Source organism: Hippopotamus amphibius, chromosome 9, assembly GCF_030028045.1.
Source record: "Hippopotamus amphibius kiboko isolate mHipAmp2 chromosome 9, mHipAmp2.hap2, whole genome shotgun sequence".
NCBI lineage: Eukaryota > Metazoa > Chordata > Mammalia > Artiodactyla > Hippopotamidae > Hippopotamus > Hippopotamus amphibius.
The window spans coordinates 121,076,063-121,101,299 of NC_080194.1; the positions used below are offsets into that span (position 1 = coordinate 121,076,063).

Below are 25,237 nucleotides of genomic sequence, written 5' to 3' on the forward strand. Positions count from 1 at the left end.
ACCAGGCCTGGGCATCGAGCCACAATCCCACCTCCAGGAGAAGCACCTCATTTAACACAATAGGAAAGGCTGCGAGGAGGGCAGTCTCTGCTTGTCTGGACCAACTGTGTGGGCACTGCCCCTTCCAGCCACAGCGGGAGAATGCGGGTGACCGCGTGCTGTGCTTCGACTTGAGCCGAGCTCCTGGGAAGCCAAGTCAGTGCCACAGGGGCCTGGTCAGAGGGGGCAGAAGGGGTGGGCGCGTGTCCGAGAGGGCGGGCGAGCCCTGACCTCAGAGAGGGAGAGGGGAAGGGCTGTGCAGACAAACTTACGGGAATGTGAGGTAGAGGCACCCGCCCGTTGACCTGGACGCTCTCCTGCATCTCCCGGCGGTGCTGCTTGCGGATCCTATAAGGTGGGACTCCATCCCTATCCAGGAGAAAGAGAGAGTCCAGTGTGAGCACAAACAGAACGGCTCAACCAAGGTGTGATGGCTAAGAATGACTTTCATATTTTGAAAGCGGAGGAGGAACACAGGACAGAGATTGTACTTGATCCTTTACAGAAAACGTTAGCGGACACCTGCTTTATTGCCCAGGAAAGATGTGGTGCGCCTACCTGGAAGGGGTGCTCTAAGTGGACTGCAAACAGTGGAGGGCTGCAAAATGGGTGGCCAAGACAATCTAGATTCTGTTGAAAGAGATTTCTGAGTTTCCTATATTCTGCTTCCTTCCAGGATAAATTTGTAAAGCAGTGTAATCTCTCTGTCGAATGCTCAAATTACTTTCCCTGACGTAAATTTGAGTTATAAACCCTTCTGAAGATCATGATAAAAATATAAATCAAATTACATACTGTCTTTAAAATAATGAAAAATGTATTCAAGAGAGGTAGCAGATCCAACACGTGGCTCACTGCACACATGCTGTCCCTTAAGAACTTGGCAGCTCTCTCCTGCCATTTGAAAGCTACTCCGGGGAGCACAGCAGCCAGCAGGAGACCTGTGTCCATCTCTGAAGGACTCTGTGGCACTGCCACCTCTGACAGCCAGAAGGGATGGCCCTCCCGATCGTCTGCTACTGAAAGACCCCAGCCTCCCAGTTGTCTAGCAGGTGCAGTGAATGTCTGTGCCAACAATTCCTGACCCCTCGCCTCCTTCTCAAGCACTGCCCACAGGGCAGGTCCATCAACTGTTGGACTGCCTAGTGAAGGCGCCATCAAGCACACAGTGCTTGGTGTGTCCTAGCCTCATCCTGGGCAGACACACACCCACATTTCCACGGCTTCGTGGACAGGCAGAACTGCACCCCAGACTGGGTGGAAAGGGTGCACTTTGGTTCAGAGCAGGGCAGAGAGAGGCTGTGGTGTGCCCAGGTGTCCCTGGCTGTCAGGGCCCCAGGCGGTGCCACAGTGCAGTTGGCTCAGTGGTCCAGTGTGGCCGGGCTGCTCAAGGAGACAGGCATCAGTGAACAAGAGTGTCAAGTGCATCTGAATGCCCTCACATGACCCAGGGCATGATCAGATGTCCTGAGCCACCAACTTGTCTGTGTCTCATGTACTCTGACCAGGCACCTGAAATCCACATGCCTCTGAGGATCAGGCAACTATCCTCAGAATCTGTGCCCAAAGTCAGCGGACTAAGAAGCGCTTCACCAATTGGAGGCAATACTGAGTTGCCAACAGAAATAATTTACATGAATCGTATTTTTTTCCTCTTATACATTCAAATATCTGCCACAATTTTACATTCAAAATTCTTGACTATTCCTACATTTCTGAGTCTCAATGTAAACCAAGATGAACAGAATATCAGGAAAAAAATATTTTAGAAATTTTAGATCTTCCCTTTAGCAAACACATCCTTTACTTGGAAAGAATGAAAAGATTAATCGTCATTGTAGTAACAGAGTTTCAGGGAAGAGGAAAATAGATCTTGTGCTGTCAGCTGCTCCTGGGGGGTTCTGAGGGGCTGCAGCTCATTGGAACCCTTTTATGCGATACTTATATTCATGGCAGGTAGTGTTTAAAACCCCAGTAATTTCAAATAAGTTGTTAAAAATATGTCAACATTTTATACAAAAGATTGAAGACAAAGGAAAATGTAATAATGAATGAGAAATGCCCCACAGAAGCTCAACCTGACGGAATGACGCCTCCACCGTATGGTCACCAAAGGGGACAAGAAAGGGTGCCAGATGCACACGGCTCAGGGCTGCAGGAGCCTGCTCAGAGATCTGTCCCATTGGCAGCCTGTCCCGTCCCTGTTCAGTGGCCTGACCCGTCCCGTCAGCAGCCTGTCCTGCCCCGTTTCAGAGGCCTGACCCATCCCGTCAGCAGGATGCAGCATAGGAAGCAAGACACAGGCAGCACTAAGGGAATGGAGAAGATGGCCCACAAAGCAGGACCTCTGTGGAAAGTCCTGCTCACCTACAAAGATGGGCTCAGCAGCCTCTTCCTTCTTATTTAAACCTATCTGACCTCCATACCCTAAGCAGGGTGGGATAAAGTCCCCACGACCCGCTGACAGCAGCCAGGGCAGAAACCCCACATGCTCTTGTGGGGACAGGACACCTACAGCCACAGCCACGGGCCCACACCTGCTGGCTTCACAGCCAAATGCTGCCTCCTGCCCTGGGCCTCAGCCCAGCCAGAACCTTCCCCTCAGACGGCAAATGGCATGCAAGTGAAAGCTGGACAAGCATGACACTAGTGAGCAGTGGAGTCAGGGCCCTGCGTGACCCCAGCAGGCAGACAGGCAATGCCCTGATTTGACACAGACGTCTGACACCATCAAACTTATGACGTGTGTATGGGTCCCCAAAGTCACTGGCTGAACCAAAACGAAAGGTGTCAGAAACAAGTACTTTCCCTCAAGGGAGGGCTTCCCTGGAGAGGACGATGAAGGAAGAGGCCCACTGCTACCACTGAGGGACCCAGAGGCTCAATGTGGCTCCCGTGGGCCCTGGCAGCCGTCCCTGAGCCACTGGGCACAAGAGCCGGCACAGAACCACACTGAGGGGATGACAGGCACTGCTGAGTGGGTGGGATGGCTTCTAGATTAAAGGAGCGCGAGCACAGGGCAGGACAGACTGGAGACGCCCTTGGGGCTGGCCAGCCTTGGCTGCGGCTCAGACATGAACACCAGAGAGACGCAGAACCTGGGCTGCCAGCAGCCTTGGCCTGGAGGGAAGCAACTACCACAAACCTCGGCTCCGGATTCCTTGAGGATTTCTAGAGACACTCCCTGCAATGCAGATGCACCGGCACCCTGCCAGCGTGGACCCTGAAACAGCTTCTGGGGAGACGGTCCTGCTGGGACAGCCCAAGCTGCCGCCTTAGGTGCTGCTCTCGCGGGCAGGGGCACTTACACACTGCTGTCAGTGAGGGACAGGCTGTCAGCATCACTGGACAGGCTCTGCTGCTCGCTGTCATTGGCGCTGGTGGCTGGGGCAAGGGCGTAGCCGGAGTTGACGTAGTAGGGGTTGACAGGCTCCCGCCAGGATCCATACCTGCCAACAAAGAGGCACATTAGCAGCTGCTGGACAACATCCTTGTGCATTAATCCAACATTCAGAACCATCTGATAACCCAACACGTGAACTACAGATGTAAACAACTCAGAAGACACAGAGCAGAAAGGGCCAGTGTGTCCACCCTGCCTCCTGCCCCGCTGTTCTTACCAGGAACATGGGCACCACCCACATCTTCCCTCCGCATTTAGGCAGACATCTAAATGAACACACAGAGCATTATTTGGGTTGGCGCTTTCATGCACACGACTAGAAACGGGGCACAGCTGCTCTGCTCCCCCTGCTCCTACAGAGCACAGCCTGCAAACTCCCTTAGCCACAAAACCACCTGCCCCGTGAGCGCAGCAGCAGCACTGGTGCCATAGCCCCTTCACGAGGGTCATGGACCTGGCCAGGACTCCTGTGCACGAGTCTGAGAACTGCCACAGGATGGACAAGCGGGGTGGAGGGTGAAGGGACCTATGAGTTTAACAGTGGCTGTCACGCTGCTCCCTGGCCACTTCCTCCCGTAAGCAGTGGCCATCCAGCACTCCCTGGGTGGGACTCAACACCACCGGTCATGTAACTGGCCAGAAACTGACACCTAGGTTTAGTTTGCATTTCCCTGGCTGATGGTCAGGCTGGCTGTTTGAGGTGTCACTTAAATTCCTTCCTCTTTAAATTATCTGTTCATACCTCTGTCCATTTTCTATTGGACTGTTTCTGAGTTTCTTGGTGATTTATAGATGCCTTTAAATATTCTTACTATTAATCTCTGGTTACATAGGCAAAAAGTATTTTCTCCCTTAAATGTCACTTTTTAACTTTATGTTGATCTTGATGTTACAAAAGTTTTTTATTTCTTTCAAACCAGATTTACCAATCTTTCCCTTTATGGATTTTTTTTGTATCTTACATAGGCTGGCCTTCCTCGTTCAAAGATTATATTCTTCTGTTTTTCCTCAAATACTTCAATAGTTTTTTTTAATTTTGACCTTTACCTGAAATATGTGCGTGTAAGACCTACCCACTCCCTTGCATCAAGACGGAGAGCCTGCCATTAGCACTGGTGCTGCACAGGCACTTTCACATCTAACTCCCTGCACATGCATCGACTTCCGGAGTCTATGCTGCTCTGCTCACCCCATGACGGCCCCACTGGCCCCTCAGCTGCTGCTCCCCACACTGCCTCCTCGTCCCGAAGCCTCCATGGAAGCAACACTGGCCAGTCCCCATGGATCACGGTGAAGGTGGGATGTGACTGAGAGGCCATCGAGCCCATGCAGACACCCCTGACTCCAGCCTCGCTCTGGGAGGGGCACTTGTCAACGCAGCCACACTGACATGGGGACCTGGAAGGAGACACCTTGTCCCCTGGACTGTGTCCTTGGTGCGGGAGCAGAAGGGACCAGAACGCTTCTCAGTCGACAGAGCCCCGTGTGGATGCCCACTGCTGGAAGAACAGAATCTCTGGAAGCCACGGTTCACGCTCTGCACACGCTCAGGAAAAGGCACTTTAATAAGACAATGGGACCAGGCACCTTGCTATCTCAGACACCTGTCATGCAGGGCACGTAGGCTGGGCCGGGTAGCGCAGCTGGAGAGGCCCCACTGAGCACAAACAGTGCAGCCACAGCGCCTCTCCTGTTCCACCACCAAGACCACAGTAGCTCAGAATCAGGTGCTCATCATCCCCATGCCACAGAGGGACACCGCAGAGGGTCAGACGCCATGCACCACGGTCACTCTGACCCACCCACGGCAGCCTGATGGCATCCTTGGAGGCCACCAATGTGTTCCAGACAGATAAGGGCAGCGGCAGGACCGCAGAGACTTATGGGAAGGGATGGTGACACCTTCACAGACGCGGACCTGCAACTGGTCCTGTGTTCATGCTGATGTGCAGCAGATGTCTGCAGCATCACACTCTTTCTCAGGCACACTGCTGTTCCTCTGGTTCTTTAAAAACGAAACCACCAATACTGTCACTGTAGCAGCCACTGCACTGGGTTCAGATCACAGGGAGCACTGAGCTGCTCTTCAGTGCCCCTGTTACATCATGGCCAGCACACTGTACACCCTCAGCCGCCTTCACTTTCCCCGACAAGGGCAGGACCGAGCCTGAGACTGACACACTGGGGCCATCTGCTCCCTCCTCTGACAGGCCCCAGGTGTGTCTTTCACGTATACAGAAAACCCAGCTTTGGGGAGAAGAGCAGGAAAAACATGGATCCTTTCCACAACCTCCAGTACAGAGCAAACCCCACTACCTACACAACTCCAAGTCCAGACACAAAGGGAAGGAAAGGGCCGTCGAGAGAGAACAGGGAGGAGGTGCTGACCGTGGACAGGAAGGCTGGCTCTCAGGACAGAGGTGATGCAGGCTGCAGCGCGACAAAGGAAGTTCTGGGAAATGTTACACAGGGGACGCCGGGCTGCTCCCCATAAGACGGCCAAGAAGCAGAACCCAGACGCGGCATCCAGGGAAACATCTAACCTCTCTGTAGATTCCAGTCCTCAGAACAAAGCCCCGCCGGGACCGTCCGGCCTCCCCGTCACCTGCTCTCTGGGGTTGCTGCTGGCGGGATTTTGCTTTCCATCCTTTCACACTCAACCTTCCTAGATCCTTTTACTTCTGTGTGTCCTCTGTAAGCAGCTAGCCTTTTCAAGCTCCGGTTTGACCGTTTTTCCTTTTAAATGCTTCCGTTGGTCCTGCTGCATTCAGTGTGGTTACAGAGAGTGGATCCACCATCTTGTTTGCTTTCTGTTTGTCACAGCTGTTCTATTTTCTTGAGTTCTTTCTTGCCTTTTCTTGGAATACTTTATTTTCTATCTCCCCCCTCTAACAAGGTAACCCCTTCACTCTACTTTCAGAGGCTCCTTTGGAGATTATGATGGGTGCCCTTGACTCTTCAAGGTCCAATTAGCAGCACTGGACCTGTTCCCAGACAACATACGCTCAAACTAACTAACTAACATGCTGGCCACCCAGTGGTTAAGACTCCGCACTTCTACTGCAGGGGGCATGGATTCCATCCCTGGTCAGGGAACTGAGATCCCACACGCCTCCGCCCCCCCCCCCCCCAAAAAAAAAGAATTAACTCCACTCACCTCCCACACACACTCATGTGCTGTTGATATCCTGGATTCTAATTCTATGCAATGTCTTAAATCCCAAAAGACATCATCAGTATGATTCTATCATGACAACACTCACTGAGTTACCCACATACTCACCCTTTCCTTCCTGCTTTGGGTGTTTCCACCTGACAGCATTTTCCTTCTGCCTGAAGAACACCCTTAGATATGTCCTTTAGTAAAGGGGCTGCTGCTGACAACTTTCTCAGTGTTTGCTGGTCTGAAACTGTCTTGATTTCCCCTTTATTTTTACTGTCGGGTATTTTTACTGGGTTGGAATTTTGGTTGGTAATCATTTTCTGTTTCTAGGAAACTTTGTAAGCTTTTGGTGGGAATGTAAAATGGTACAGCCTCTGTGGAACACAGTATGGCAGTTCCTAAAAATTTAAACAGTTACCATATGATTCAGCAATTTCCCTTGTTGGTATACAGCCAAAGGAATTGAAAGCAGGGTCTTAAGAGACGTCTGTATACCCAGGCACTTTGAAATGTCACTTCTCATCAAGGACCTCTCGCTGCTCCTGGGAAGGTAAAGAGGTGCCGGCCCTGCCCACCCCCACCCCCACCCTAGGCGGGCTCTCCTCCAGGCGCAGTGCCTGAGGGCAGAGGGCCACATCAACCCACACCAGGATACTCAGTGAACAGACACAGGACAAACCAAGAGCAAGAGGCAGCTCAACCCTGAATGGGAGGCCAAGCTCGGACCTCCTCCACTGCCCCAGGAGCAGTTCTGGAACTAATTTCTATGTTTCAAGATCCAGGCCACAGCTGTGCACTGACTGTCACAGCTTCAGACTCCTTCAACCTGGCTCTTAGTCCACACCCTTCCTGATGTGACACTCTCAAGAGCCCAGGCCACTCATCCACAGAACGTCTCACATGAGACCTGCATCTCCATGTCTGACAGAACATCACAGAAGCGATGCCATATCACCTTAAGATAAACACGATGGTCCCAATATCGGCGGTCCCAATATTGGCAGCAAACCCAGTGCCTGCCAAGTGTTTCCACTCTAAATTTATTATTTTTCCTTTGTGATTAAGAAGTAATTTGTGGGACTTCCCTGGTGGCACAGTGGTTAAGAATCCGCCTGCCAATTCAGGAGACACGGGTTTGAGCCCTGGTCCGGGAAGATCCCACATGGTATGGAGCAACTAAGCCCGTGCACCACAATTACTGAGCCTGCGCTCTAGAGCCCGTGAGCCACAACTACTGAGCCCATGTGCTGCAACTACTGAAGCCTGCATGCCTAGAGCCCGTGCTCTACAACAAGAGAAGCCACTGCAATGAGAAGCCCGAGCACTGCAGTGAAGAGTAGCCCCCACTCGCTACAACTAGAGAAAGCCCACACGTAGCAATGAAGACCCAACACAGCCAAAAAATAAATTATCTATTTTAAAAAAAGGAGTAATTTGTGGCTGAGATACTTTGAGATTATATACAAATTCTATTCATACCCATCACTTGATCTGTATTTATCAGCTGGATCCTATGTACCGTAAGGCTGACTTCCCTCCTCCCACATGTATTTCTATCAGTGTGGACTTTTGTTTTATCCAGAGGCTTACAATCCATGCCTTGCATCTTTGCTCCTCCCAGAGCCCAGAGTCTGTCTGTGGACACCCCCCCATTGCCCGCTCCAGCCCTGACAGATCTTCACAAGGAGATATCTGTAAACCCCCTGACCTGGATCCCCAAGGCTTCCTCTCCCTCATTTTTTACCTCACTGTCTTGTATTCTTGAATGCCTGTTTTTCATTCAGTCCTTGGTTATTCTGGATGGAGAGCCAGACACTGTGTGAAAACCTTTCTAAACTGGCTGCCTAGGGTGACGCTTTCTTCCCCAGTGGGTACGCATTTGACTCTTGCCTGTGGCTGGGGCGCTAGCAATCCGGCCACCTTAATCCAAAGTTAGGAACTGGGAGAGTCAGAGGGCCCTCTCCTCCCAGGCAGGCACCACTCCCTGGAGCCCAAGGGCCAGCCACACTTTCCAGCCAGCCCCCCTGGGCTCCCTTCTCCAGACGGGGCTGCCACTATTTCCTGCTTGGTTCATTCTCCAAAAGCTTCTATCCGATTAAAAAGAAAACCCGTTCCCAGCTTTTCTAGCTATTCTCAACAGTTTGCCCTGAACTGCTTGGTCGTCCAATACCAGGAGTGTGATTCCTCCCTTTAAAGGGAGACTTCCTACCCCTTGGAAATCCTGTGGATGAAAGAGGATTCCTACCTTGCACCACTCTTGGGGGAATGTTGATCAGACGTCTAAGCCCCACCACCTGCAGCCCGGCCTGTGTGCTTTCCCTATGCAGCCCTGCAGAGCCCAGCGGGTTAAGGCCTCACAGAAGCACATCTTTCACCTCATCGGTCGGCATCCTTGAGTAGAAGTCTTGTGATTCTTCACTCAGAAATTCAGGCACACAGTGTATTATGCTTCACATTATGCTCCTGTTTCTTCTGGCACAAAGTATTGTCTTAAGTGGCTGACCAAGTTTGCTCAGAATTCCAGAAACACACTCAGGTTCCCGTCCTGCAGCCACTTCACACGCGCAGTCTGAGAAGCAAACTTTCCTGTTCCTGGAGCGAGACAGTCTCTGTGCCGCTCACCTTCGTGTCGGCCTGGAGGGAACGCCAGGGACCAGACATCTCCATCACAAACTGTCTCTCCTGAGCAAGGTGGCAGGTCTCTGAGAGGCCAATAAGGTACAGTTTTTTTTTTAAATTATTTTTTACTGGCTGCTTTGGCTCTGCGTTGCTGCACATGGGCTTTTCTCTAGTTGCAATGAGAGGAGGCTACTCTTTGTTGCGATGTGTGGGCTTCTCATTGCGGTGGCTTCTCTTGTTGCGGAGCACAGGCTCTAAGTGCGGGGGCTTCAACAGTTGCGGCATGTGGGCTCAGTAGCTGTGGTTCACGGGACCTAGAGTGCAGGCTCAGTAGTTGTGGCACATGGGCTTAGTTGCTCCACTAGCACGTGGTATCTTCCCAGGCCAGGGATCGAACCCGTGTCTCCTGCATTGGCAGGCAGATTCTTAACCACTGCGCCACCAGGGAAGTCCTAGTTTGTTTTTTTTTAATGTCGTAATTTGGCCACATAAAAGTGCAGTTACCTCGAGTACCCCCTAGAATTTTACTTGTGATTCTACTGGCCCCTAATTTCTCAAATCTGCCTGTAGGATACTGGTCCTTGCTAGGCACTGGGCCTTGGCCCACACGAAGTTGCTGTGGTGAGCAGTGCCCACCACTCCTCTGGCAGGCGAAAGCTTTGGAGTGGCACAGGGCACACAAAGCATTCACTCGCCGGGCACATGGCCCAGCTAAACCTGAGGTTAGCAAGAAAGGCACTTGTCTCCGTGCCAGGTGTCACTGGGAACACAGCCAACGAAACAGTGTGGGACAGGGCAGGGACGTGAACAGTGAGTAAGGTCATTTCAGACAAAGAAAATAAACAGGGACCAGAAGAAAGACAGAGCCTGCGTGGCTTCCCCGACTGGTCAGACACGAGGCCCACTTGATGGGCTCAGCACAGCCCTCCGGAGCCCTCCCAGACCCAGTACACAGCACCCTGCCACCCACTTCCTGAATCTGGATGCTGGAGTCATGTTCAACCATGGCAGCCTCAGGTCTCGACTCACAATCCTTCTGCTCAGTGCCACACGTGCTGGAACTGGCAGGGCCCAACTCCCAGGAAGTCACTCCCATCTTCACCCAATACCTACTTCTCACTGAGTTCAAGCCTCACCATGTCCCAGGCCCATATCTACGTGTGGCGGGGCTGGCCTGGGTGCTGTGGGGGTCCCTGTTCACACGGCGGTGTTGGAGATGCAGCACTGCACGCTGTTCACAGAGGCCTACTGTGGGAGCCGTCAGGTGGGAGGCTTGCCACCCAGCCGGAATCACTACCTCAAAGGGACAGCAAGTCCACTCTTAAGAGCACTTCCTCCGTCAAGACCTTTAACTGATTAGTGCAACTGAGTCACACTTTCTGGGCGAAACAAACCATCCTGAATGTGACTGGCATACCACCTGCTGAAACAGCATACCCAACCATGCACACACTTGTGGTCCTCGGCATTAAGGAAAACGTACCTTCCTCCTGCCCACCAGGAGGGAGGTGGTGGCGCAGCCACCTTGTCTTTAAGGCTAACGCACGCTGCTTCCCAGGCCCTGCACCCCTCACCACGCTCGCCCACACCGTCTCTGCACGTGCAGCCCCGCAGCACCCAGGAGCTCAAAACCCTCCGGGCCACGGACACTTCAGGGTCTGAAGCCAGGGAGCCTAGAAGGGCAGAACTGTGATGGAGGGAGGGGACTGCCATGCTGCTCAGCTGTCCCCGCCCTGTCCACGCCACACCTCCCCAAATGGACCATCCACGTGCGCATCAGTTACCAAAGGAACCGCAGCAGAGGTCCTCAGTGAGCAGAGGCCAAAGTGCACTCGTCCCTTGGCCCTTCCTTCTAGGCAGGTCTAGGCCCTCAACCTGCCTCTCCCCACAGCCCATGGCTGCCACTTACCTTAATTCCCACACTGCAGTGCCTCCAACAGCGTTACGTAATTCATCCGGGCTCCACAGCTGTTTCCAACTAAAGGGTTGGTCAGAAGACCCTAGCCCTGGAAATAGGAATCCCGCCTTCCTTCGTTTAGGGCAGCAGAGGGGGCAGTGTTCCTTCCTCCCCTGGGGTCTCCATCCACTCTTCAAGGTACAGGTAAAGCCAGAAACCTTGTCTTGAGGTCTGGCCCTGGCTTGCCCCATCATTCACAGACGAGGCATGAGGCCATCTGCGGCTTGGGCTAGACTCTGGTGAGCTCGCCCCACCTGCCTGGCCAGCCTGACCACTGTCAGCAGGAACCGGCCACCCTCTGCCTTCTGCAGGTTCTGTGACCGTGCCTGGCTTTCTCACCTGTAAACATGGCTTCCTCACCTGTAAACCAAGGAGAGCAGACCCTGAACGAGCCCCACAAGCTCGCGCGCACTGCTAAGTGGGAATGGGCAGCCTCAGCCTGCTCCCCTGGAAAAGTGTCAGGAGAGGTGGGCTCTGGTTCCTGTTCTCTGTTTTGTAAACCCACAGAAAACAGTATAGTTACAGGATTCACGGGCAGGAACCGTTACAAAGCTGAATGAGCGTAAAAGAGAACACGGCTGACCTTTCCCATGCTGCTTCTGCCCCAGGGCTTCTATCTTAAGCAAACGCACGTATTTAACTTTCAGAATACATGATTCATTTGTATATTCAAACACAAGAAAGGTTAAAGGTACACCCCCTGTGAACAGGGGGATTATCATCCCCATCTTAGAGGGGAGCTGCCATCTGGTCTGCTCAGCCGAGCCTGCAGGGACATGGACGCTGCATCCCCTGCGCTCCTAAAACCCGGGGTCCCTTAGAGAAGGCACATGATGACTTGCACACAATTACAGAGCACAGTGTGAGGGCTTCCGACGCATGTCCACCCCACACAGCTGCCACAGTGACTGAGAGGGTGCGCGCATCCTTGTGTCTATTTCCATCCCCCATGCAGCCCTCCCCTACCCATCATGTGTTTTCTAGAATTCCGCACAGGAGCACATGCTCCCTCTCCTCTGGTTCTTCTGCTGGCACCTGCATCCTGCGGTCCACACAGCGAGTGCTGCCCACGGATTGGGGTGCCGTGGCATGCTCTCTTCCACCCGCAACCATTCTCCCCTGGGCCGTCCCCAGAGTTGGGGGCTGCACGGCTGCTCACAGCCGGTCAAGACCGGCACCTGCCCTTCACTGTACCAGCTCCCGTGGCAGGGGGTGTAGTCTAGAATCACGTGGGGGAAGGGCACCCAGACCAGCGCTCTCTCCCCCCACCCTCAGGGAACCCAGCACTGAGGGAGGAGCTCCCACCCAGACCCCGACAGACTGCCTCACCCCCGCGTCCAACCCTGACCATCAGGAGGAAGGCAGACGGGGTGGCTCACTAACAAAGCCACTTGCTCCAAAGTTCATCTTTTCACACACTACAGCGGCCTCAAAACCACAGAGAAACTACCAGCACAAAGGCACAGGTGGTGAGGATGGAAGTTTCCTCATTTCAGATTAACCTCTACAAGATGCAGAGCACAGACCCACATGTAGAGTTTGCTTTAATTTTTTTTGAGCCACGGTGACATTTAAGTGCATGTTGCCTCATTCACACACAGATGCTATTACATACAAAACAAATAACTTATTACCTCTGCAACCAAAGGTCAAAAAGTTTACACTAAAAAATGTGGTAGAAATCAGACCAATGTCAGTATAAAAATCTTTATTTCACAGGAAAGCTGGCCTCTGTGCAAATGATCAGCCCAAGGTTAGCAGAGTTCCCCTATGTCCTCACTTACACACTGATCATGAGCTTTGCTTAGATTGACAGACTCTTGGGGTCACCACTGGGAGCAGGAACAGGTCATCTCTGAGACTGAACAGGGGCCACAAGGCATGCACACTGCCTCCCTGACAAAGCTCAGACATAACTCAGGATGCAGCAAACGCAAGGCTGGGAGGAGTCACCTGGCGGCACAGGTGGGCGCTTCCTGCTCAGCCATCACAGTACCTGTGCCATGAGGCTGCCTCCCAGTTCCACACTCCTATTTACTTATTTTATTACCCTTTTATTAATTTTTATTACCCAGCTGGCACATGCCACCCACCACCGTGACTGAACTCTGAGTTGTACAACACATCAAAGGCCATTAGGCTCAAAAATTGGACAAGAGGAGGTATGTTCTGCGGAACAGGCACAGCACAGACTGAGCATGGTGGCCACCGGGGGGGCCAGTCATACCTGCCCACTAAGAGGCAGACAGTGGAGAACCCTGGCCCCAGAGTGGCCCCCAGGGCCCGAGCCGCCCTCACTATCACTTACCAGCTACTGACCTTAGGCAGGTTCCTCCCCTGTAAAGTGGACCAACAAGGGTCGCCTCTTTGAAAGGGGTCCAAGCATCCTACAGAACAGCACACACAAGGCAATGCTGAGGGCCATTCGATGCAGAAAGCCCTCACCTCAGATGGGCCCCCACGCCGTGCTGCACAGTGACCCGCACAAGGAGCGCGAGAAGGCTGTGTGGTAAAGCCTGCAGGTCGCAGTCAAATCCCACAATTCCATCTAACTTCCTGTAAGATGCTTAACGAAGCAGATTCAAGGCTCTAAAGTCAAAAGGACACCACATTTAGGGAAGCCAAGCACTCCTGACTTGAAAGATTCACAGAGGAGAAAGCGGGAGTGGAGGGGGTGTCCCACCTGTTATAATTTCCTCTTTGTCACAATTCTTGTATATAGCTATGCTACGAAAACCAGTAACTCTTTACCTTAATGGTTGAAGATTCATGTTGTGGGGTAGGTGGATTAGGAGCCCATCTTCGCAGGGAAAAGAAGATTACACATGTGCCAGGGAGACTCTGGAGGGATCCACACAGAACAGTGCTACCTCAGAGCAGTATCAGATCATTTTTCACTTATCTGTATTTTTAAATTTTACTGCACCAAACATATTTCTTATATAACTTTGATAATAATGTTTATTGCTGCAGAGTAGTTGTTGATATCTACAGAACAATATATATGAAGAACATTTTGAAAATTATAAAGCGCTTTACAGAAGTCACATCTGGCACTCACCAACGCGAGTTCAAACATGGTGACAGACCAAACCAGAAACCCCGTTCCTCTCTGCTTAGCATAAACTCTGCACATTTAAATCAGCTTTTCTCTGCTCACAACCAGTTTCTCAAATGTCAGTGGAAATCTCTTCAGGACCTGGACTTACACAAATGTGTCACATCAGATTTTTAGGTTACATGGATTTGACGAAGAGCAACTTTATGTGGTTGTGTTTAAAAAGTGGAACAAAAAATCTTTCACAGAATCTGCCACCATGATTTTCAATGAATCGTTCTCATTTCAATGATGGGGGTCAGCCTGCATCGGGCAGCACCCTTCAGCCCCTTTCCAGCTTTGACCACTCAAACAAGCTCCAAGGAATTTACCAGTTTCTCAAAGAAGTGCCAATCACACTTCACAAACTCAGTCACAATAAACATTTACAATTTGTTGCAACTTCCAACAAATTGCAGGCAATTCAGAGTAATTAACAGAGATGCTATCTATGCCTGCCCCCTGAGGTCTTTCAAACCAGGCTAGAGACTCTAGACAAGGGTCCTTGTTGATTTCAAAATAGCGGGTCACCTGGCAGACCCATCACCTCTTTAACAGGGGTCTGAATCTCTCATCAGCCAACAACCTGAAGTCAAGCAGGAGGATGAGGGCTGCAACTCCGAGACCCCACAGAACTCTGCTAAGGAGACCAGCTCTCGGGTTGAAGCTACAAGACCAAACCGGATACAAAGTCAAAGTCTGAAGTAATTCAGAAATTAGAAATTCCAAGCCTCGGGTCACCCTCTTCACCTTGTAACATCACTAGGTAATCCTCAACCCTTCTCTAAGCTAACAGGACACCCGTGTCTGCTTTCCTTGACACAGTGCATAGAAATCTGTCCAGAAAGTGAAAACCTGAGGGAGAAACACATTCTTTAGGTACTTTGCTTTTATAAGAGTGATTTTTCTGCTTATGAAGCTTTCTTTCACAATATTTCAAAAGGATTTTCTTTTTAAAGTTGTTTCACTGTATCCAAATGAACTTACCCTGACCACCTTATGAGAAAGTCCAACTACATAAGATACATCCACTGTTTCCATATGTACATAGGGTGGACCCTGTAAAAACAAAAGGCCTGAGCTGCTCTTATTTGCCAGTCTTTGTTCACCATGGAAATGTTTATCTTTGTATTATTACCAACACAGCTGCACGTGGCACCACAAAACTTTACATTCCAAAGAACCAAGGTGCAAGTCTGACATTCCTTCAATGCTGGGATGTCCAACAGTGTTCTCTGTCACTGGCCTAACCCTGGCTTTGACCGCTACCTCGGAGCACAGCGCAGGCCTCATCAGGCCCCTTCAGCACTGCTTTTCCAAGCCTGTGGCCCTCGGAGGCTGCCTGGAGGGTGGGGCACCGCCACATTGCTGGGAACCCAAGGCCAGCAGAGGATGGGAACCGCCACTGGGGGTGGGAGAGCTGCAGCACAGGTGCACCTGTGGGCCTGTTTTCCGTCCCCAGCAACATGGGCCTGCTGCAGAGTGAACACTGAGCATGGCACCTCGTGCTATGGCAGCTGTACGTGTCCTGTGCACACACAGCATGTGGGGCTAAACCTGCCTGGCGGGTGTCCTGGGTAATGTTCTATCCACCAGGGCCCTGAGTCTGTCTCTCATTTAGGCCAGTTCATTAAGTTCACACTCTTAGCCAACAATGAATGTCGCCACTCATCCACCTAGTCAGCTTTGTCACATGGGGAACAGGGCAACAATACTTAGATGGATGAAAGCAATAAAATCCAAAGCACAAAGAAAACCCTAAAAATGTTTATAGTAATTAGTAAAGTCATTTTTACACTTGAAAAATGAATATATATGCAATACATCTAGAGTTTATACTCAACATATATCATATTCTGTGCGATGGACCTAATTTTTTAGGTCATGTAAGTTTCTCAAAAGAAAATCCCTACTTTAAAATGTATTAGCCATTTTAAAGTATGACTATGTTCATATTAATTTCTATATGCTTAAAGACACTTTGGAAGGACACAGAGTTATTCAGATTATTTACCTTTAGACAGTACTGAGAGGGCAAATGGGGTGGGTGTTTGGATCTTGAAGAACGCTTGAGTTGTGTAAGCCGTGGAGCATTTACTCTGATTTCCGCTGATATGCACAGGCAGGACAGCCTCTCTGCCCAGAGGCAGCTTAAGGCAGGTCCAGAGAAACAGGGACGCCTATCAGCACTTATCTCTTCACAGACTTTCCTGACTTTTAAAACCACACAACAGAACTACCTAAAAAAAAGGCTCATCTAAATCAAGCTCTAAGTAAACAGCTGATATACAAAATAACGTGAGCCTTGGATTTTGGCGTGCAAGGCAGACTAGCTTGATGCACACTCACCACCTGCAAGGACAATTAGGAAAACAGACAGAAGTGTTTTCATCTGTTTTAAGGCACCAGAGAGCTACCAAGGAAATGAGGTCTCTTAAGGGGCCAAAACATGAGAGAAAAAAGGAAAACAGACAGGCAAGTCAAACATATGGTCCCATTTTTCTCCTTGAGGTTCTCAAGCAATAACTTCCAGGCTGAGAATGTGCGAATTCCAGAATTCTTAAGTGGGTGTCCCAAGTGCACCAAAAAGATGTGGGCCCTCGTGAAGACCTCAGGCCTTCAGTCAGGACCCCAACGGGCTACATCCTAGGAGAAGGGATTAACCTGAAATAAACCAGCCTGCCAGAAGACTGAAGCCCAGTGTTCCAATCAGATTGCTTCCTGGATTAAATTGATGGGTCCTTCTAACTAGAGGCCAATTAGAAACAAAAGTAAGCCCTCACCGGAGAAAAATCTGATCAGGAACTTCAAATGACCTCTCAATTTTTATATACAATGCCTGGTGTTCAATAAAAACTGCCCAGCATACTAGGGAACGGAACCAACTGACTCAAGAACAAGAGAAAAACAGACAATAGAAATATAACCACAAAATACCCCTAGTTTAAAATTATAGGACATTAATATATATTTGATTAATATGTTCAGTAAGTTAAAAGACAAGATGGAGGGACTTCCTAGGTGGCTCAGTGGTTAAGAATCCGCCTGCCAATGCAGGGGACACAGGTTCAAACCCTGGCTCCAGGAAGATCCCACACACCATAGAGCAACTAAGCCCATGTGCCACAACTATTGAGGCTGTGTGCCGCAACTACTGAAGCCCACGCGCCTAGAGCCTGTGCTCCACAACAAGAGAAGCCACAACAATGAGAAGCCTATGCACCACAATGAAGTGGAGCCCCCTCTATCCGCAACTAGAGAAAGCCCATGTGCAGCAACAAAGACCCAACGCAGCCAGTAAATAAATAATATTAAAAAAAAAAAAAGACAAGATGGAGAGCTTCAGCAGGGAACTGAATATTAAAAAAAAAAAAATTCAAATGAACACTAAAACTGAAAAGTATAACAAATGGAGTTAAGAACTCCACTGATAGGCCTAATAGCAGACTACACACAACTGAAGAGAAATTAGTGAATGGTACCTAGGTCTGGAAAATATACATACTGAAACATGGTGAGGAAAAAAACAGACAAACTACTGAAAAGGTTTAAAAAGGAGAAAGGTCTGTCACATGAGTAACTGGAATCCCAAAAGGAGAGGAGAAAGAGAGAATAGAGCAGAAGCAATATCTGAAGAGCTAATAACTAAGAACTTCCCAAAATTCATGAAAATCATCAAGCCAGAGATTCAAAGAGTACTTCAAACCCCAAGCAAGATAAACAGACATGATAGTAAAACTTCAGTAGTTTTACTAAAGACACAGAAGAAAATCTTAACAGCGGCACCACAAAATGGCAAATTACCTTGGACGGTGCAACAGTAAGACTTACAACTGACCTCACAGCAACAGTGGCGTCCAGAAGACAAAGGAGGGGCACCTATAAACCACTGAAAGGAAACTGCCAACCTCAGGTTCTATGCCCATCAAAAGCACGCTTCAAACTTAAAGTGAAATAAAAACATTCTCAGGCTGTCGAAAACAGGATTCATCACCTGCAAATCTACACCAAAAGAAATGCTATTAATAAATAGAGTTACACATGTAGAAGAAAAATAATCCCAAATGGGAGCATAAGGAAGCAGGAACAAATAAAAAGAAATGGAAAGGGTAAAGATTTGAGTAAATCTAAATGATTACTACAACTCAGTACTAAAACAAAACAAAACACCAATCAGAAAATGGGCAGAAGACCTAAATAGACATTTCTCCAAAGAAGACACACAGATGGATGGCCAACAGAGACATGAAAAGATGGTCAACATCGCTAAGTAATAGAGAAATGCAAATCAAAACTACAATGAAGGGACTTCATTGCAGTGGGTAAGACTCCACACTCCCAGTGCAGGGGGCCTGGATTCGATCCCTGGTCAGGGAACTAGATCCTGCATGCTGCAACTAAAAGATCCCGAGTGCCACAACTAAGACCCAGCACGGCCACCTAAATGAATGAATGAATGAGTAAAAATAAATCTTAAAAAAAAAAAAGACACAATGAGGTATCACCTCTCACCAGTCAGAATGGCCATCATCAAAAAGTCTACAAATAATAAGTGCTGGAGAGGGTGTGGAGAAAAGGGAACCCTCCTACACTGTTGGTGGGAATGTAAATTGGTGCAGCCACAGTATGCAGGTTCCTTAAAAAACTAAAACTAGAACTACCATATAAGCCTGCAATCCCACTCCTGGGCATATATTTGGAGAAGAATCTAATTCAAAACGATAGGGATGTCCCTGGTGGTCCAGTGGTTAAGACTCCTCGCTTTCAATGCAGGGGCCCGGATTCGATCCCTGCTCAGGGAACTAGATTCTACACACCGGAACTAAAAGATCATGCATGCCAGAACGAAGAGCCCACATGTTGCAATTAAGACCTGGCACAGCCAAATGAATAATTAATTAATTTTAAAAAAGATACACAGGGCTTCCCTGCTGGTGCAGTGGTTAAGAATCTGCCTGCCAATGCAGGGGACATGGGTTCAAGCCCTGGTGTGGAAAGATCCCATGTGTCGCAGAACAACTAAGCCTGTGCACCACAACTACTAAGCCTGTGCTCTAGAGCTCACAAGCCACAACTACTGAGTCCACATGCTGCAATTACTGAAGCCTGCATGCCTAGAGGCCATGCTCCACAATAAGAGAAGCCACTGCAATGAGAAGCCCACGCACCACAACGAAGAGTAGCCCCTGCTCACCACAACTAGAGAAAGCCCGGGGAGATAGGATTAAGATGGCGGAGTAGGAGGACATGCGCTCACTCCCTCTTGCAAGAGCACCAGAATTACAACTAACTACTGAACAATCAACGACAGAAAGACACTGGAACTCACCAAAAAAGACACCCCACATCCAGAGAAGCCCGTGTGCAGCAACAAAGACCCAACACAGCCAATAAATAAATAAATTTATTTCAAAAAAAAAAAGATACATACAATTCAATGTTCATTGAAGCACTATTTACATGGAAGCAACATAAATGTCCATCAACAGGTGAATGGATAAAGAAGATGTGGTACATATATACAATGGAATACTACTCAGCCATAAAAAAAAGAATGAAATGTCATTTACAGCAACATGGATAGATGTAGAGATTATCATACTAAGTGAAGTCGGACAAAGACAAATATCATATGATATCATTTATACATGGAATATAAAAGATGATACAAATGAATTTATTTACAAAACAGAAACAGAGACATAGACATAGAAAACAAACTTATGGTTACCAAAGGGGGAAGGGGAAGGGAGGAATAAGTTAGGAGTTTGGGATTAACAGATACACACCACTATATATAAAATAAACAACAAGATCCTACTGTATGGCACAGGGAACTATATTCAATATCTTGTAACAAACTATAATAAAAAATAATATTATATTGTACATATATATATAATCAAACTGAATCACTTTGCTGTACATCAGAAACTAACACAACATTGTAAATCAACTATACTTCAATTAAAAAATGATTATTTACTGTATACAAATAATGATCATGTCTTATGGAATTTAAAATACACGTACAGGGACTTCCTAGGTGGCACAGTGGTTAAGAATCTGCCTGTCGGGCTTCCTAGGTGGCGCAGTGGTTGGGAATCCGCCTGCCAACGCAGGGGACACTGGTTCCCTGCTCCGGGAGGATACCACATGCCGCGGAGCGGCTAAGCCCGTGTGCCACAACTATTGAGCCTGTGCTTTAGAGCCCATGAGCCACAACTATTGAGCCCATGTGCTGCGACTACTGAAGCCCACGCGCCTGGAGCCCGTGCTCCGCAACAAGAGAAGCCACAGCAATGAGAAGCCTGTGCACCACAATGAAGAGTAGCCCCACTCACCGCAACTAAAGAAAGCCTGTGCACAGCAGAAAAGACCCAACACAGCCAGTAAAATAAAATAAAATTAAAAAAACAATAAAATCTCTGAAGAATAAAATCTAAAAAAAAAAAAAAAAAAAAAAAGAATCTGCCTGTCAGTGCCGGAGACATGGGTTTGATCCCTGCTCCAGGAAGATCCCACATGCCTCGGAGCAACTAAGCCCGTGAGCCACAACTATTGAGCCCGTGCTCTAGAGACCGTGAGCCACAACTCCTGTGTGCCGCAACTACTGAAGCCCGGGCACCTAGAGCCCATGCTCTGCAACAGGAGAAGCCACTCCAATGATGTGCCTGTGCACCACAATGAAGACCAAATGCAGCAAATAAATAAACAAATAAATAAATACACTTATTTAAAAAAAGTAAAAAATACACATACGAAGAAAATAAACAACTGCAAAAAAAGCAATGGGGGGGGTACCTAGTTGGTGTTAGTTTAACCTTTAGTCTTTGCATTCTCTGATAAATGATAAAAGAACCAACTTACATTACACTCAAATAGGTCAGGGATGCATGTTGTAATCTCTAGAGTAACCACTCAAAAAGCAATTGTACATAAATCTAGAACAAGCTAACAGAGGAGGGAATATGAATAATAAAAAATGTTTAATCCAAAAGAAAACAAGAAAGGAGAAAGAGGAGGAACAAATACAACATAAATACTAAGAGACAGCTTTAAATCCAAATATATTGGTAATTATTATGTATTTAATATAAATTAACTAAACATGCCAATTAAGAGTAGATAATCTGGATTTTTAAAAAAACTATCCGTATCCAGCTTATAAGAGAAATAAATATAAGAATACAGAGAATTGGGACTTCCCTGGCAGTCCAGTGGTTGGGACTTTGCCTTTCAACGCAGCGGGTGCAGGTCTGATCTCCTGTCAGGAGGCTAGGACCCCACATGCTTTGTGGCCAAAAAACCAAAAAACATAAAACAGGAGCAATATTGTAACAAATTCAACAGAGACTTTTAAAACGGTCTATATGAAAAAACAATCTTAAAAAAAAAGAATTCAGGGGATTCCCTGGTAGCACAGTGGTTAAGAATCCACCTGCCAATGCAGGGAACAGGGTTTGCCTCCTGGTCTGGGAAGATCCCACATGCCAAGGAGCAACTAAGCCCGTGTGCCACAACTACTGAGCCTGCACTCTAAAGCCCATGAGCCACAACTAATGAGCCCATGTGCTGCAACTATGAAGCCCGAGTGCCTAGGGCCCATGCTCTGCAACAAGAGAAGCCACCACAATGAGAAGCCCGTGCACCACAAGGAAGAGTAGCCTCCACTCGCTACAAGTAGAGAAAGGCCGCTGGCAGTAACAAAGACCCAACCCAGCCAATAAATAAAAATTAAAATAAATAAATTAAAAAAAAAAAGAATTAAGAAAATTTCAGAATTCCACGGCAGTCCAGTGATTAGGACTCTGCACTCTTACCACTGAGGGCCTGAGTTTGATCCCTGGTCGGGGTAAAATCCCACAAGCTGTGCAGTGTGGGAAAAAAGACTGAAGTCTCTTCACAATAAAAAAAAAATTTGTAACTACATATGGAAAACAGATGTTAACTAGACTGTGGTGAGCATTTCACACTATATACAAGTATCAAATCGTTATGGTGTACCCTGAAACTAACATAACGTATGTCAACTACAACTCAATAAATAAATAAAAGGTTACATAAATCATGCAAATACTAATAAGAGAAAGTTGGGGTAGCTATACCAATATTGGACAAAGTAGATTTTAAAGCAAAAAGCATTAGATATAAAGAGATGTTACAATAATAAACAGATCAACCTACAAGGAACACTTAACAACTCTAAATGTGCATGCATGTAAACTATGCAAAACACAAAGCAAAACTTGACAGAAAAAACAACAAAAGACAAATCCACATTCAGAGTGGGAGATTTCAACCAATAAATGCAGCCTCAACATTCAATGCTAGTGGCATACTGAAACACATAAGCCATAGCTTGTTTCTGAATCCTTAATAAAAGGAATCAGATAGAATTTCTCACTTGATCTGATTTTTTTTAAACTAGATTTCTTTATCAAAGGTCGGAGACCAAAAGGGTAAAACCAATGCAGAGGCCACTCCTGGCTGTGACATAAACCACAAGGGAAATAGCCACTTCCTTAATAAAGAACAGGGTCCCAGGACAGGGACACCAATGCCGTGCTCAACAGCACGGGCCGGTGGATTTCACACATCTTGCAGGTATTTTCTAACAGCTCAAGTAATTTCATTCAGTATGTATTTATCAAGAGCAGACCTGCAAGACAGTATCTTAAACCAAGGACAAATAAGACTAAGACACAGTCCTTCTCAAAGGGCTCTGAGCTGTTTAAAGCTAAATCTGAAAGCCATTTCAATGTGCTTTTACCATCTCCCACCACCACAACTCAGGGTCCCCAATAATCTCCAGGTTGCTAGACATAACGACACCAGCCCCCATCTCATGTCACCTACCAGCAGCGCCAACAGCTACTCATCCCATCTTTCTTGGCGCACTTTCTTCATTTGGTCTCCAAGACCCCATACCCCACTGGTTTCCTCCAACCTGACTGCCAGGTCTCTGCAACCCTTACAGTGGAGAGCCGCTGGACCCCTTCTTGTCTCTATCTACGTGCACTCACTGGGGGTCGCAACAAGACTCACAGCTCCAATACCATCAATGCACTGGCAATCTGAGAGAGACCAAAGCAGAAGCCGCAGTGGCTTTTCTAACCCAGTCTCAGAAATGCCAAGTCACCTCTCTGCGCTCTTCTCCCATCACTCACCCCTCACCCCCTCTTCCTTACTTGCTCTGCCCTCAACTTCCTCCAGGTACACAATTTGTACTCTCACCTTCTTCAGGTTTTTCTCAAAAGTCACCTTCCAGAATGAGACCCTCTCTGGCCACTCTTGTTAAAACTGCAACCCTCTCTCCGCCTCAACTTAAACTGCACCATCTGAAACGCTCACTGTTTTACTTGCTTTCTCATCTTGGATCTCTCCCTGTTAAAGCATTACCTCCACAATCAGAGGGATTTTTGCCTGCTTTGTTCACTAGTGAATCTCCAGCTTCTAGAAGAGTATGTGGCACATGGAGGACACTCAATAAACGAATGAATCTGTTATTTCTGTTAATTCTCCTTTCAAAGGGGCAACTATATTTGGGCCACACAGATTCATCTTTTCCGGTCTTCTCTGACAGCTTTTCTTGGTCATATGTGGCCCACTGTCCTTGAGCCCCTTTCTGTTCTCCAAAACACCGATCATAATAGTCTGCTGAGAACATCCAGTTATTTTACCACCAAAATTGGTTTATTCGGTAATAGTAGAGAATTGCAATTCGGGACCACCATGCTATACCAATAATTATAGGCACGTGTAGCAGACAAAGGAGAGGAGCATTACTTCACAGAGAAAAGGAGGAAGCCGAGACGGGTGTTTTGAACCACAGCCCCTTGGAGGAAAGCCAGAGTTCTGGGTGGTGATCAATTCCCATTGGCTGAGCTATGAGGGCTCCCCAGGCTGGGCTTGGTGCTGGGCAAGGAGAACTCTTCCTTCCTCCTGCAGGGCAGCAAAGTAGACACCTTCCTTCTGGGAATGCAAGGTATCTCTCTTCCTGCAGGGTCTCTAACTGAGGTGGAGTGTAGGGCTTAGAGCTCCTCTCCTGGCCTCCAGACTCCAGACTTTAAATGGGGTTTCCTTTATTCAGTTTCACAGATTCATTGCCAGGATAGGGATCAACTGTCCCAAGATGAACAAACAGTCCTCAAGAAGATTCAGTAAGAAATCCAAGAGTTACACAAGAATGAGATATAGCACCCACGTCTTCCCGAAGACACCAACCCTTCAGCTATGCCTAATTCAGGCAAGCTTAACACAAAGAACAAATGTGCTCCTGACAAGTTATATGTATGCATATAATTTTTATCCACTGAGTGATCTCAAGGCATCCCAAAGAGAACTCTCATTAAAAATGAAAGAATCCTTCCACAATGTTACCATCTACAAATTACATATTGTATGGTCATCATATTAGATCTTCTCTAAACAGCAGTGCTCCACATCTCCTTTTCCTTCACTGACTTCTTCCCAAAGAATTCTTTTTCATATTTAAAATAAGTTTTGAAAACTAGGCCTAGCTCTATAATCACAGGAAAAAGGAGTAGTCTTTCTCCCACATATATGCAGGACTTCTTGGCAATAACCCACCATGTCTCCCTACTGAGGGGTGGGTTGGCGGCATGATGCTAACGTGAAAGTTAATACACAGAAACTGCACTTAAAATGGAGTTGGGGGGGTACTTCCTAGGTGGCACAGTGGTTAAGAATCCACCTGCCAATGCAGGGGACATGGGTTCGATCCCTGCTCTAGGAAGATCCACATGCCACGGAGAAACTAAGCCCGTGTGCCACAACTACTGAAGCCCACATGCCTAGAGCCTGTGCTCCGCAATAAGAGAAGCCACCGTAACGAAGAGCCCATGCACCACAATTAAGAGTAGCCCCTGCTCGCTGCAATTAGAGAAAGCCCATGCGCAGCAAAGAAGACCCATAAATAAATAAATTTTAAAAATA

The 25,237-nt window shown here is 48.0% G+C and overlaps 1 protein-coding gene across 3 annotated transcripts in view; it reads right to left on the minus strand.

The window, feature by feature from the left end:
• AXIN1 (axin 1) overlaps positions 1-25,237 on the minus strand; it is a 59,053-nt gene that overhangs the window by 16,817 nt on the left and 16,999 nt on the right. For all 3 annotated transcript variants that reach the window (XM_057748611.1, XM_057748613.1, XM_057748612.1), the window contains exons 3-4: positions 3,348-3,488; positions 312-408 (exon numbers count right to left, since the gene is read on the minus strand). In XM_057748611.1, coding sequence (XP_057604594.1) covers positions 312-408; positions 3,348-3,488 — 238 coding nt within the window. The remainder of the gene's footprint in view (positions 1-311; positions 409-3,347; positions 3,489-25,237) is intronic.